At 45.7% G+C, this 12,289-nt stretch overlaps 2 protein-coding genes across 3 annotated transcripts in view; one reads left to right on the top strand and one right to left on the bottom strand.

The window, feature by feature from the left end:
• Nucleotides 1-2,307, bottom strand: part of PUS10 (pseudouridylate synthase 10) — a 60,880-nt gene extending 58,573 nt beyond the window's left edge. Inside the window, exon 1 of the mRNA XM_018555770.1 lies at nucleotides 2,276-2,307. The gene's annotated coding sequence lies outside the window, so the exon portion shown is untranslated. The remainder of the gene's footprint in view (nucleotides 1-2,275) is intronic.
• Nucleotides 2,308-2,782: 475 nt separating this feature from the next.
• PEX13 (peroxisomal biogenesis factor 13) lies at nucleotides 2,783-10,934 on the top strand. Of its 2 annotated transcripts, XM_018555689.1 has the most exons (5): nucleotides 2,783-2,926; nucleotides 5,065-5,765; nucleotides 7,025-7,030; nucleotides 9,781-9,906; nucleotides 10,420-10,934. In XM_018555689.1, the coding sequence occupies exons 1-5, from the start codon at nucleotides 2,850-2,852 to the stop codon at nucleotides 10,713-10,715; spliced, it is 1,206 nt and encodes a 401-aa protein (XP_018411191.1). In that variant the 5' UTR covers nucleotides 2,783-2,849; the 3' UTR covers nucleotides 10,716-10,934. The 2 variants fall into 2 exon arrangements, with proteins under 2 accessions (XP_018411191.1, XP_018411182.1); XM_018555680.1 differs by lacking the exon at nucleotides 7,025-7,030 and having other exon boundaries at nucleotides 5,065-5,774.
• The last annotated feature ends 1,355 nt before the right edge of the window (nucleotides 10,935-12,289 follow it).

The raw sequence follows: 12,289 nt of genomic DNA, 5'->3' as shown, positions 1-12,289 counted from the left end.
CTTCTTTATTGTGTTAAGGCAAACAGGCAAGATCTGGAATGCATTGCACGCTGAATAGTACTTACTCATAGAGCTATCTCCTGAAGTTTGAATCTCCATCAGAAAAGTAAACGCTTCTCCTTCCTTCCAGAGAACAAACGAAGATCCGCTGTCATCAACCAGGAGACCTTATATTTACCCCATATAACAACAGTGATCCATTTTATATTAAAACATAAAAATTAATTCCTGAGAGTTTAACTTATATTATCTTATCCTATAGATTAAAAAAATAAATTATTGTATTTGTATCCTGAATTATCTCATCTTACAAACCAAAATTAAAATAGAGTTGAAGCCAGAACTTTTTTTTAGCTTTGGATAGAGTAAGGGAGAGTTATAACCCCAGTCAGTTTTTTGTTGCCATTCAGGTCCCATTGGGGAGATTTCCCTCCAGTTTCTGTCTAATAGCAACAACAGAAAGTGAGAAGAAATCCCTCCATAGCGAGGGAAATATCTGGCGGCCAGCAGGGTCCCCAATGGAAGATTTCCCATCTATTGTTGTTCTTGTGACAACCCAAAATGTGGGCTTTTCATTTACTTTCATTGATAACTGTCACCAGGATAAATCGAGAGGGTGACTCTCCCTAATGGGAACACATAGCAATAAATACCCGACAGGTGTTCTAATCCCTCCCCACTCCATCAAAAACTAAAAAAAAAAGAAAAAAAAGAAAGTTTGGGCTTCAGTTGAACTTTAAGAGCTAAGGATCTAATAGTTATGATTTTAATATAGAATTGTACAATGTTATTATGTATTTAGATAGTTATATGTAATGCGAGATGGTGATCTCCTGACTGATGACAGCTGAGCTTAGTTTGTTCTCTGGGAGGAAGGAGGAGAGTTTGCTTTTCAAAGGGAGATCGCTCTATGAGAAAGCACTACTCAGCATGAAACGCGTTAGCGATCTTGCAGTTTGTATGTATCCCGGTTTCCACAATGAAAGATTTGGATCTAATGCTGGACTGTGCTGATATCCATTGTTTGGTTGAAGTACAAAAGTAAACAACGGGCATGAAGACAAGTCATCTCAGGACCCAGAACCAACAGCATCGCTAGACTTTCTCATTGCTCCTTTGAAGGTAATTTTGATCAGTCTTGTAACATTAGTATTAGTAGAAAATACAAAATAGAAGGTGGTGTCCATCAATACACAATAATCACAATGATAAAGAGAACATTCCTATAACAATTTTGGACATTGAAATGTGACCATTAAGGATACGCAGGGGCTTGGTGTTAACCCAGTTTGCCAGAGTTCCCCAAAGCCTGCGCAAAGATTTGGCTAACACACCCTCCTCCCGGCCAAATCAGTTGCGGCAGGAGCACTCCCCGCAGTTTGTGGCGCATTATTAAAGGAATTTCTTCTCACTTTCCCTTGGTTTTTTTCCAGGACAGGATGTGAAGACAAATCTCTCCCCCCCCCCCCCCCCCCCTATGTATTTTAAAGATACACTTCAATTGTCTCTCAAACACAGGATAGGTTTATGTATGTTATGGGGTGTGATGCCATCCTGCCCAAACATTGCTCTGCTCACACATGAAAATGAATTGTCACTGCATGTCATTGCTGTAATGTTACCTCCTGCACTGCAACTTTGCTACAATCTGCATAGATATGGAATATGCAATCATTGCTGTCGTGCCAAAAAAAGGTTTGATAAGTCCATACAGTTTTGTGCTTCTGTCTCTAAAAAAAATTCAGGGATGGCAACCCTGTGTGAAAGCTCAGCTATCAGTCATAAGTTGTAGAATAAGGGTGGTTGGGGGTCATAATAATATTTTTAAAGCTGAACTCTGGGATAAGTAAATATTGTCTAAATACAAGAGGCATGCGTATTCTTATTTGAATCTTGGGGTGATTTGTGTATTTCCTCCAGATCTGTGCAGTAATCCAGTGTGAGAATTTTCCTCTGTGCAGAGGCTTCCTGTAATAAAGACCAGTCACTACTGCTCTCTCTCCTTGTGCAGGGAGACTGGTCTGGTATCCACCCCCTCCTGTAGTAGGTAGTAGTATCCTCCTGGGTGCCTCCCACAGCTCTGCTCTCTGCACAGGCTATGTACAGTACAGATGTCACTGCTACTTTCATATAGTAATACCTGGGTTTGAAAGGCATCTGGTGCACACAAAGTGGATCTATGTCGTTTATATAGCATTCTAACAACACAGCATTCTCCTGCTATACATGAGTATGAAAATACATCTTGAACAATGCTTTGATGAGTCTCCATTACCTGATCAGTGAGTACTCGATGAGCTGTGCAGCCAGTTGATATACAGAAACAGAAGACTTTCTAATTGAGACAGAAGGAGAAGAACTATGCCAGCCACTGCACACAGGCCACCAAGTCAGAGGAAACGTCCTATAAAACCAATTATCTTCAATCCCTACACAGAGAATGAACACACATCACATGGACCCAAACACTCGTGGTTCCTCCTCCGGGGGAAGCATTAAAAGAACGGACAAGTAAACTACTTTGCTGTGTAAGACCATACTAATCGCACACTGCCAAGAAGCAGGTCTACCATATTTTAACGGAGGCAAACAAAATACTACTTTCCGGGAATGATTAAACATGTTGTAATCTGGAACAGTGTATGTAGTATACTTTATGATTTGAGCGCAAACAGCAATTGCCTTTGGACGGTATATGGCAGGTGATTGGTCTGGTCTGTGGCTGGCGCATATCAGCGTTAGACTACTAATGCCTGAGGATGGCAAGGCAGGGAGCCTGTCCGTAGTTCTGAAGTGGTTGTCGGCTGTCGATTGGCCAGGCCTTGTGTATGGCTTTGCGGTAGAGCGGGATGGCGGCTCAGCCTGCACCTCCTAAACCGTGGGAGACCCGGAGGGTGCTGGGGGGCCTCCCAGCCACTTCTTACCAGTGAGTGTGTGGGGGCGCTTGGCGTTCTAAGGAGGGTGTCTCGGGGAGGGCGGGAAGAAGGCCGCACTGGGTGGCGAAGTCCAAAGAGCAGCGAGAGCTGTGACTAGTGTTCGGGTGCATCTGGACCTGTCTGTCCCCCTCCCCCATCACCTGCCTGCCCCTGTCACAGACCCAGTGCATGGATCCTGAGCACAGCACTGCTATCTACATCATCATCCTCTGCACAGACCACAGGGAAGTCCAAAGGGCCCGTGTACTTCCTTATATTACATGTGACAGCAGTCTGTACCCAGCACAGGGCCTGTACACTGGAGGATACCCGATCTGTATATTCATCATGTATGGGATCCGGTGTGAACATTTCTGTACTGACCTGCCATGCAGCCATTGTCATGTCTGTACCATGTATGTGAGACAGGTGTACATGAATCGGGACATGAGAGTGCTGTCATGGATCTGTTTATAGAGCCTTCCTCATCCTTTACACCCCAGAGGAAGGGAACCCCCCAGATCTCACAGATCCCTGGTGGAGAAGAGCTTATTTGGGGGTGTATATTCGTATGTGAAGGCAAAACCTCCTCAGATAGTACAGGGAAGGGTTAGACCCTCTGCCCAGATTTCACTGCTCTCTGTTCCTGAAGATTCACCTCCTCTTTGTTGACAGGGAGTGAGGGGAAGTCCTAAATGATAGAATTGGCATGCATGTAAGAGGTGATATCCTCAACAGGACACAGACAGCAAGAAAACACCTGATAGGGGTTCTATACTCTGTTCAAAACTATTTAAAACGTTTTGGCTTACATGTTAATGCAGGAAAAGGCACGGATGCTTAGCTGCAGGGTAAAGCATGAACACAATGTAACTGCAGGGTAAAGCATGAACACAGTGTAACTGCAGGATAAAGCATGAACACAGTGTAACTGCAGGATAAAGCATGAACACAGTGTAACTGCAGGATAAAGCATGAACACAGTGTAACTGCAGGATAAAGCATGAACACAGTGTAACTGCAGGATAAAGCATGAACACAGTGTAACTGCAGGATAAAGCGTGAACACAGTGTAACTGCAGGATAAAGCGTGAACACAGTGTAACTGCAGGATAAAGCGTGAACACAGTGTAACTGCAGGATAAAGCGTGAACACAGTGTAACTGCAGGATAAAGCGTGAACACAGTGTAACTGCAGGATAAAGCGTGAACACAGTGTAACTGCAGGATAAAGCGTGAACACAGTGTAACTGCAGGATAAAGCGTGAACACAGTGTAACTGCAGGATAAAGCGTGAACACAGTGTAACTGCAGGATAAAGCGTGAACACAGTGTAACTGCAGGATAAAGCGTGAACACAGTGTAACTGCAGGATAAAGCGTGAACACAGTGTAACTGCAGGATAAAGCGTGAACACAGTGTAACTGCAGGATAAAGCGTGAACACAGTGTAACTGCAGGATAAAGCGTGAACACAGTGTAACTGCAGGATAAAGCGTGAACACAGTGTAACTGCAGGATAAAGCGTGAACACAGTGTAACTGCAGGATAAAGCGTGAACACAGTGTAACTGCAGGGTAAAGCGTGAACACAGTGTAACTGCAGGGTAAAGCATGAACACAGTGTAACTGCGGGGTAAAGCATGAACACAGTGTAACTGCGGGGTAAAGCATGAACATAGTGTAACTGCAGGGTAAAGCATGAACACAGTGTAACTGCAGGATAAAGCATGAACACAGTGTAACTGCAGGATAAAGCATGAACACAGTGTAACTGCAGGATAAAGCATGAACACAGTGTAACTGCAGGATAAAGCATGAACACAGTGTAACTGCAGGATAAAGCATGAACACAATGTAACTGCAGGGTAAAGCATGAACACAATGTAACTGCAGGGTAAAGCATGAACACAGTGTAACTGCAGGATAAAGCATGAACACAGTGTAACTGCAGGATAAAGCATGAACACAGTGTAACTGCAGGATAAAGCATGAACACAGTGTAACTGCAGGATAAAGCATGAACACAATGTAACTGCAGGGTAAAGCATGAACACAATGTAACTGCAGGGTAAAGCATGAACACTGTGTACCTGCATGGACTATGTACAGTATATATGAGAGAACTTTGTGTATTTTGTGTTGTTTCAGGTCAGCTGATTTGAGGGCGAGCACTCTTACCAGACCAGGACAGCCGGCACTTACCAGGGTCCCTCCACCTGTACTCCCCAGACCTTCTCAGCAAACCAGAACAAGTTCCCTCAATACCTACCGACCTGCATACAGCTCCTTCTCACCTGGCTATGGCTCTTACGGCTCCTACGGCAGTTCGTTGTACGGTGGCCACAGCCCATACAGCTACGGCTACGGCAATGCGCTGGGCTATAACCGCTTCCAGACAGATGAGGCGTCTCCCAGCAGGTTTGTCCGGCAAGCTGAAGAAAGCAGCCGCGGAGCCTTCCAGTCCATCGAAAGCATCGTCCAAGCCTTCGCCTCAGTCAGCATGATGATGGATGCCACTTTCTCTGCCGTTTATAATAGTTTCAGGGCAGTTCTGGATGTGGCAAACCACTTCTCCCGGCTGAGGGTCCACTTTACTAAAGTGTTTTCCGCGTTTGCGCTCGTCAGAACGATCCGGTTCCTGTACCGACGTTTGCAGAGACTTCTAGGTCTACGGAAAGGTTCCGAAAATGAGGATTTGTGGAGTGAGAGCGCGGGCAATGTGGCTCGCCTCGGTGCGGAGAACGATGCCACCCAATCTGCCAAGTCGTGGCCTATTTTCTTATTCTTCGCTGTCATCCTCGGGGGCCCCTACCTCATCTGGAAGCTGTTGTCTTCTGGCAATGCCGAAAGTCATGAAGGTAAATGGGAAATGGAGCCGGTGGCCTTTACCACTCGGGGTAACTTGTTCTCATTTGCATGAAAAGCTTATAAACGTTGGTCCTTCTAGAAAACCTTACAGGGAGAAGTTAGCAAAAATGTGTCCCTTCCTATAGTTGTATTAAACCAAGACCCAGGAAGTGAGTTGGGGGTGTGTTTGCTCTGCCCTTCCAGGGAAATATTCGGGTGACAAATACCAAATCCTGCGCCATAAGCTCCCTCTACACAACTATGACAGCACTTGTCCTCATATGAATGGCAGAGACCAGCATAGTGCGCAATTTTCCAGCATTACACTCGTACGTTTCTGCAAACAGGAAGAGGATGTCCTGGTCTACAGCAGCCTCTGGTCACATGACATTGACACAACTGATATCCCTCTACAGGCCCCACTGATCCTTTTACTGCCCCTCTACCATATGAAACATTTACTGGCAAAAACAGTTCACCCTGTATAGCAAATGGAGACACTTTTGCTTGTTTATTATTAAAGTAGAACTCGGGGCAGCATTTTTCTTAACCCTTACAGTGGGCCTACCCCCGCACTGCAAGGGTTAACTGCTCCTTTTTTGTCTAGGTACTAAAAAAAGAAGTTATACTCACCTAAGCCGCGGAGCCGGCTTGCTTTTGGACCGGTCCTTCCAGCCTCTCTCCCCCTCCTCTGTAGCAGTCTTGGGTCCCTTAAATTATAACATTCTATACACTGTGTATACACATGAGGACGCAGAAGAACATTTCAATGCTGAAACGTAGGAGGAGACAGGCTTAAGGGACCAGAGATGCAGGGTGCTGACTCTCTGTAGTTTTTATAACCCATAGACAAAAACAACCAGTTAAAACTTGCAGTGTGGGTGCAGCCCCACGGCAAGTGCTAACAAAAGTTTTGCCCAGAGTTCTACTTTAAAGGAGCAGCGCCCTCATTTTTTTTTTCCCTACGCTAATTCCAGATAAAACTGACATCATCCATTGAGATTGAATATCCTTTAGGGCAGTGGTGGCGAACCTTGGCCCTCCAGCTGTTTTGGAACTACAATTCCCATGAGGCATTGCAAGGCTCTGACAGCCACAGACATGACTCCCAGAGGCAGATGCATGTTGGGATTTGTAGTTTTGGCACAGCTGGAGTGCCAAGGTTCGCCACCACTGCTTTAGGGGCCCACGGGAACCATATCTCCTGGGCTTTGATGTTGCTCAAGCCATTGTGAAATGAACTTGTAAATACAGAATACAGTGACAAGTTTGAAGTGGTGTTTGCTGGGTGTTCTCCACCGAACCGTTCATGAACCGTCGCCCGGCTTCCTGATTGCCTGTGAAGCCGGTGTTCTAGCGAAAGAACACCAGCTTGACTTGTCGAGGCTGCCTGGCTTCCTGACCAATCAGGAAGGCGGGCGGTGAGTCGGGAGGATCCTTAGCAACACATGAAGTCTGCTTCCTAGCCAATCCGGAAACTGGATGGCATGTGATGACCCATCTCCCGGCTTCCTGATTGCCTGTGAAGCCGGTGTTCTAGCGAAAGAACACCAGCTTGACTTGACGAGGCTTCCTGACCAATCAGGAAGCCGGGCGGTGAGTCGTGAGGATCCTTAGCAACACATGAAGTTTGCTTCCTAGCCAATCCGGAAACTGGATGGCATGTGATGACCCGTCTCCCGGCTTCCTGATTGGCTTCACTTGTTTCTAGGCAGCCTGGCTTCCTGACCAATCAGGGAGGCGGGTCATAACCCACCACCCGGGGCTTCCTGATTGGAAAGGAAGCCAGCTCCATGCTCTCTCAGCACTGCCAGTCAGAGGGAGATCTCCTCTCACCAGAAGTTCTGGTATCAGAGGTAAGTATCAGAGCATTTGGATGAGTACTCGCCCAAATACTCGGTATCGGCACATTCCTAGTTGTCACCAGCCAGAATTCTTTTTTTTTTTTTAAATACATTTGTATAAAGAATGCAATAGAATAGGAATGCCATGTCCTGTACCTACTAGACCAGGGGTAGCCAACTCCAGCTGTTTGTCCACAAACATTTCAAACTAACGTTAGTGCCGAACTGCAGCCACCTCAAGGTGATTGCCAATATTGCTTCTCTTCAACTCTAATTCTATTGTGCGCTACTAGGGAGCCCTGTATCCAAGTTGCACAGTGCCACTGGGGTGTTGTGAGTTGTTAGGATGGGGCATACTGCAGCTAGGAGGTGAGTCCCCCAGTTACAGTGTACATGGAGGGACACACAAGAACATTTGGAGTTTTCTGAATGTGCCCACAAGGCAACGTGGGGTACCAGCAGTTAGGAGGTAATGTGAAGTGCACTTCACTAAAACTGATAAATCAAAATGGCGCATGATGTGTTACTGAGGAGTTGTGCTGTTTCCAGCAATGCTGCCGGCAACCTCCTGGCTCTGAGTACCTCGTGCTGGAACAATCTACTGCCATAAGGCAGATTTGCTCATGTAGCTGAAAGCAGAACAGGTTTTGTCTGCAAATAATACCTTCTAGTGGTGATCAGGAATAACTTTTCTGGATAGATGCGAACACCGGAGTAAGTCATGCTGCCGGAAGCAGGATTCATGTTTAGTAGGTAACACGTCATAATGGAATATATTCATGGGCTGCGGTGCAAAGTACACAGACATACTCCTTAGTGACAGTGCAGTTCTCTGTATCCTCTGATTATATAACCAAACTCATCATGCATTTTCTCTGTTCCAATGGTTTCTATTGTTCGTAGAGAACAAAGTAATTGCATAATCATTGATGAATAATAAGATATGTTTCACAGGTATTGTTTCATACAGTACACAGGAGCAAAGACCATTGCGCACAATGGGGAGGAATTCATAAAAAATTGTCTGAGGCTGGCCATACAACTGTCAGTTTTTTTCATGCGACCCACGGGCTGAACGAGAAAAATTGACACGATTCCTCCGTCAACACAAACAGCGTGTCGATTGAGGAATCGCCACTGTTTTGCATTGTATTCTGATACAGAATACCCGACCAGAGCGTAGCTCATTGGCTGCCGCCTCTGATCGCACGAAGATTTTCCAGCCGACTCCTTCGATCAACTGATTGAGGAATGCTGGCTGAAAGGGAGCCGACAGCCCCACACACTGTGCGAATTTCGGCCGGTACATTACAAAGCGTCTGAAATTCGGGCCAGTGTATGGGCGCGTTGAGACGTTGGCTGCTCTCCAGTTGAGACGTTCAGCTTTTACCTTTTTAATTTTCTAAGCTGTGTGAAAATAATGAAAGAAGCTAATAGGTTGCTATGGGCAACCAGTTTTTATTAATTTCCCCCAATGTGATTCTGTAATACTTAAAGGAGAACCCTGGGTAACAATTATATTAACTAGCCCCACTACAAGGGTTAAGTGCTTGCTTTTGTCTAGGGTTAACAATAACATAGTTATACTCACTAGATCCCTGGAGCCAGTTGCCTGTGGCAGCACTCACTCCTGCCTGTCTCCTTGGCTGCAGTGATGGTATGCCCCTTATGTCCTATACACTGTGTATAGAATGTGATGACTTGGGGGGGGGGGGCGGGCAGACACGATCGCTGCTGCTCCTTTCATACAAGTGATCAGATCACTTGTATAAAAGTGAGCGGCGGCTCCACGCTGTACATTTAGCTCTGCTTGTCCAGAGCTGGGCTAAGTGTACAAAAAAACGACTCGCCCGGCAAACGAAAGTGCATGTCCCGGGCGTCGGGCGATAGGAATTCCACACCCCTGTGTCTATGTTATTATTAACCATCATACATTGAGGGATGCATTGGTAGAATTTGATTTTTGAGTGTAAAGGCCCGCTTTAAGTAGTGCTTCTTCCGGGTTTTTGGGCAGGTTATAATGAAGGGCTGAGTTAATCAGATTAGCACACCACCTTATATGCAATTTCTAGAAAGGAATGGTAATGGAGCATTTGGCTATTGTGGCCTATATTTCCTCCCAGTCAGTTTCAGTAAGTTCTTAATTGCTCTTTTTTCTTCTTATCTTCTCTAGAAAATATGAACTGGGCAAGTGGGGAAGGTGACCATGTTGTGGGAAGAGCAGAATATGACTTCATAGCTACTTCAGATGAGGAGATTTCTTTCCATGCTGGCGACATGCTAAACCTGGCACCCAAAGGTAATTCTTTTTTCATCTCCTCCCTCTTATCTGCTGGATAGAAGAAGATGGTGGTAGTCTGGTGGTGGTTTGACTTTCTGTTTGTCATATTGTTGACACATTCGTATGGGCAGCTCACATAGAAAAGAGCATTGCTGGATTAATAAAAGTAATGATGATCAATGTGTGTGAATTATCCATCCCCTGGATTCCTATTCACAGGTACCATCCTCCTGTCTACTGATTATTGTTGTATCTTGCATGACTGGTGGTGTCTTATGAGCTTCTTACTGACAACAAGGAGTGCTCATCTTTGTCATACGATAAGGAGAGGTCTCGGCTGAACTCTGCACCCTATTATCAAGATGGATTGTCCACACTGTTGTGATTTGTTTTCCCTCCTCCACTAATCAGTAGAAGGATCTACCACAGCTTCTATACCTAATGTTCCAAAGTTGGAATGTAACATTGATAACATTATTTGCAGTAAGGTTTTATTATAAGCTACAATTCCGTACCTGTATTTGTTTCCAGAACAACAACCTAACTTAAGAGGCTGGCTGCTTGGAAGCGTGGATGGGCAAACTACAGGATTTGTTCCCGCCAACTACATCAAAATCCTTGGCAAACGAAGAGGGCGCAAAGCCGAAGAGGCTGAGAAAAGACCGGAACAGGAAGCGTTCCCCAACGACCCGTCCCTGGGCGCAGCCTCATCCGTAGCCACACTGGAAGATCAGGACGCTGCACTCGAGTCAGTTTTTGTGGATACGAGCAGCACAGGGCACGGTGTTGAAACAAGTACAAGCCATAGGGACACATTTGATCTATAAATATCTGTGTTGGGAGAACGGCAGTGTTATGCTGTGTCAACGGTTCTAAAGTTACTGTTGTCCCCTGATATTCATGAATATCTGTAGTGCAGTTGGTGAGCAGAGGAATATACAGTGTCCCATCCTAACCAGCCCACTTACTGCTACTATAGTCATCTGCCAGTATATATGTTGGGAGATTCTCCCAATTACTGTAACTGTAGAGCAAGGGATGCTTAACTCCTTCACCTAACACCACACTGGCCTCTAGATGTAATCAAAGGGAACTTTCTTCTCGGCTTCTAATTAATATATGTATGGAAATACTGGCATATTTAATAGTACAAATAAACTCCTAATTAGTTTGTAATTGTGCACTTGTTGCCGGATATTTATCTTAGGTGATGTGATACACCACAATTAAGTTATTCTAAGTCGTAGCACTCAGTACGGCCTTGCTTTGCCGTCCTTGGCAGTCTTCACTTTAGTACTTTGATTCCTCTAGAACAGAAACATTTACTGGAAGGTTAATCCTCTACTTTAGAAAGGTAAAGAACAAAAGTCCACAACAATCTTCTAATATTGCCTAGAGAGCAAGGCCACGGACATTGGTAATTGTTAGCACTGAAATAGGTTGTATAGCGGTGTTGAATCAGTCTGGGGGCTGTACTGCAGCAGTCATTGGTCCTAGCCCTGTGGGCATTTGGTTCACTCCCATGTTCAGTTTGGAGATATATGCACTATAGTGAGGAAGGTCAGCGGCAGTACCTGCTGCTGCTGTGTCCCTTTAGTCAGATATGGGACCCCAAAGAGATTTCTATTTTGTTGGAGTGTGGTCGGGTGTGAATTGGTGTTGTGTCTGCCAGTCACAGTCATTGGTAGTAATATTACAGAGTTTTGACATTTCTCTTCGACCTAGATAGTAGCTCTGATAACATAGAGTGGTAAGTACAGCAACACAGTACAAACCTTCACTTATGCTTCTTAAAGTGACTCTAAACTGGGGATGCACCAATGTCAAGTATTTGGGCGACTACTCGTACTCGCCCAAATGCTCCGATACTGAAACTTCCGGTTAGAGGGATATTCCCTCTGACCAGCAGTTTGGTGAGGGAGCATAAAGCTGGCTTCCTGGCCAATCGGGAAGCCGGGCAGCGAGTCATTACACACCACCCAGCTTCCTGATTGGCCGGGAAGCCGGTTCCATGCTCCCTCGTCGCAAGGGAGCATGATGCTGGCTTCCCAGCCAGTCAGAGGGGCAGGTAATGTCTCGCCGCCCAGCTTGCTGATTGGGCAGTGAGTAAACAGGGACTTGCTGTGTTTTTGCCACGAGTGAACGGATGGTGTTAGAAGCAGCCCCCGTGCAGGAAAAGTAACTTTTGCAGAATCTGAGCAGTGTGGCAGCCCTGGGATTTGAGCGTGATTTCAAAGCGCAGCTTCTAGACACAGAAACATGGCGGCTCCCGGTACACAGGTTGGGAAGTGCGCTGCGGAATGTATTTTTAATGCATGCCAGAATAATGAGACTATCGGCCTGCCTATTCTCTGCACCTGGTGACGAGGGAGCTTGGAGACAGCTTCCCGGCTAATCAGGA

This window comes from Nanorana parkeri, unplaced genomic scaffold, assembly GCF_000935625.1.
Source record: "Nanorana parkeri isolate BGI_ZX_2015 unplaced genomic scaffold, ASM93562v1 scaffold11, whole genome shotgun sequence".
NCBI lineage: Eukaryota > Metazoa > Chordata > Amphibia > Anura > Dicroglossidae > Nanorana > Nanorana parkeri.
The sequence above is the reverse complement of the archived record's forward strand: the minus strand, read 5'-3'. Positions and strand labels throughout refer to the sequence as shown.